The sequence below is a fragment of the Buceros rhinoceros genome, unplaced genomic scaffold (genome assembly GCF_000710305.1).
Source record: "Buceros rhinoceros silvestris isolate BGI_N320 unplaced genomic scaffold, ASM71030v1 scaffold19169, whole genome shotgun sequence".
In the NCBI taxonomy this organism is placed as follows: Eukaryota; Metazoa; Chordata; class Aves; order Bucerotiformes; family Bucerotidae; genus Buceros; species Buceros rhinoceros.
Window position 1 is genome coordinate 19,213 of NW_010433524.1, and position 946 is coordinate 20,158.

The 946-nt window shown below is 56.6% G+C and overlaps 1 protein-coding gene across 1 annotated transcript; it reads left to right on the forward strand.

The window, feature by feature from the left end:
• The first annotated feature begins 381 nt into the window (after nt 1–381).
• TMEM238 (transmembrane protein 238) lies at nt 382–609 on the forward strand. The gene has a single exon (XM_010144156.1). The coding sequence runs from the start codon at nt 382–384 to the stop codon at nt 607–609; it is 228 nt and encodes a 75-aa protein (XP_010142458.1).
• Nucleotides 610–946: the final 337 nt, after the last annotated feature.

Sequence of the window (946 nt, forward strand, 5' to 3'; positions counted from 1 at the left end):
CTCAAAATGAAGCTGCACAGCCCATCTGCGGGCTGGGTCAGGACCAGTCTTGCGCCTTTTAGACAGACGGCGTGTGACGTGCCTTCACCTGGATGGATCACAGGGTATCCTGGCAGCGGGTCCCTTCCCCAGAGGGCTCACACGCCGTGCAGAAAAACACACCCCTGGGCTCCACCCCAGAACAGACAGAGGCAGGGCAATGGCGGGGCCGTGAAAGGGTTAAAGCAGTATCGCGTGCTCCCTTCCGATTGTTCTGCAAGGTGTGTTGTGACATTTGTACTTCCTCCTGGCAGCCTGCGAGCAGAGGCAGCAGGGAGAGACTGCCGGGATGCTGCCGGCCCCTGCGTCCCCGCCCTGAGGGTCTCTGCTGGAGGGTCCCCCATGGCCTTCCTCAAGCTCGTCGGCCGATGCGCTCTGATACTCCTCCTGGCTGTGCTGTGTGATGTGATCGGGCTGATCATCCTCTTCGTGGGAATTTTTGCTCCTCTAAGCTCCTGGGACTTCTTCGTTTACTTGGGAGCTCTGCTGCTCGCCTGCAGCCTCGTCTTCTGGATCTTCTGGTACACGTTCAACATCGAGGTCCCCTTTAGGGAGCTGGGTTTTAACTAACCCGCAGCTCCGTCATGAAATCGAGGTGGAAACTTGCACTTAGAGGAGCAACAACACGGGCTGGGAAGCTCCAAAGCATCATCCATTTGGTGAAGAGCATCCAAACAGACCAAAGGGTAAGGCCTGGTGGTCCCTACAGCATCGACCACCCAGATGGACCTTCAGGGGAAAGGTACCTACAGGTCAGCATGTACAGGGGTGGTTTGCTTGCGGTGGGGAATGCAGAGGTCTTGGCAGGGCAGCCAGATCCTCCTGATAGTGACAGGCACTCTTCAGGACTAACACTAGATTTTAAAATGCTCTGGAATGGGTTAATGATGGGCAGGAACTCGGCTTT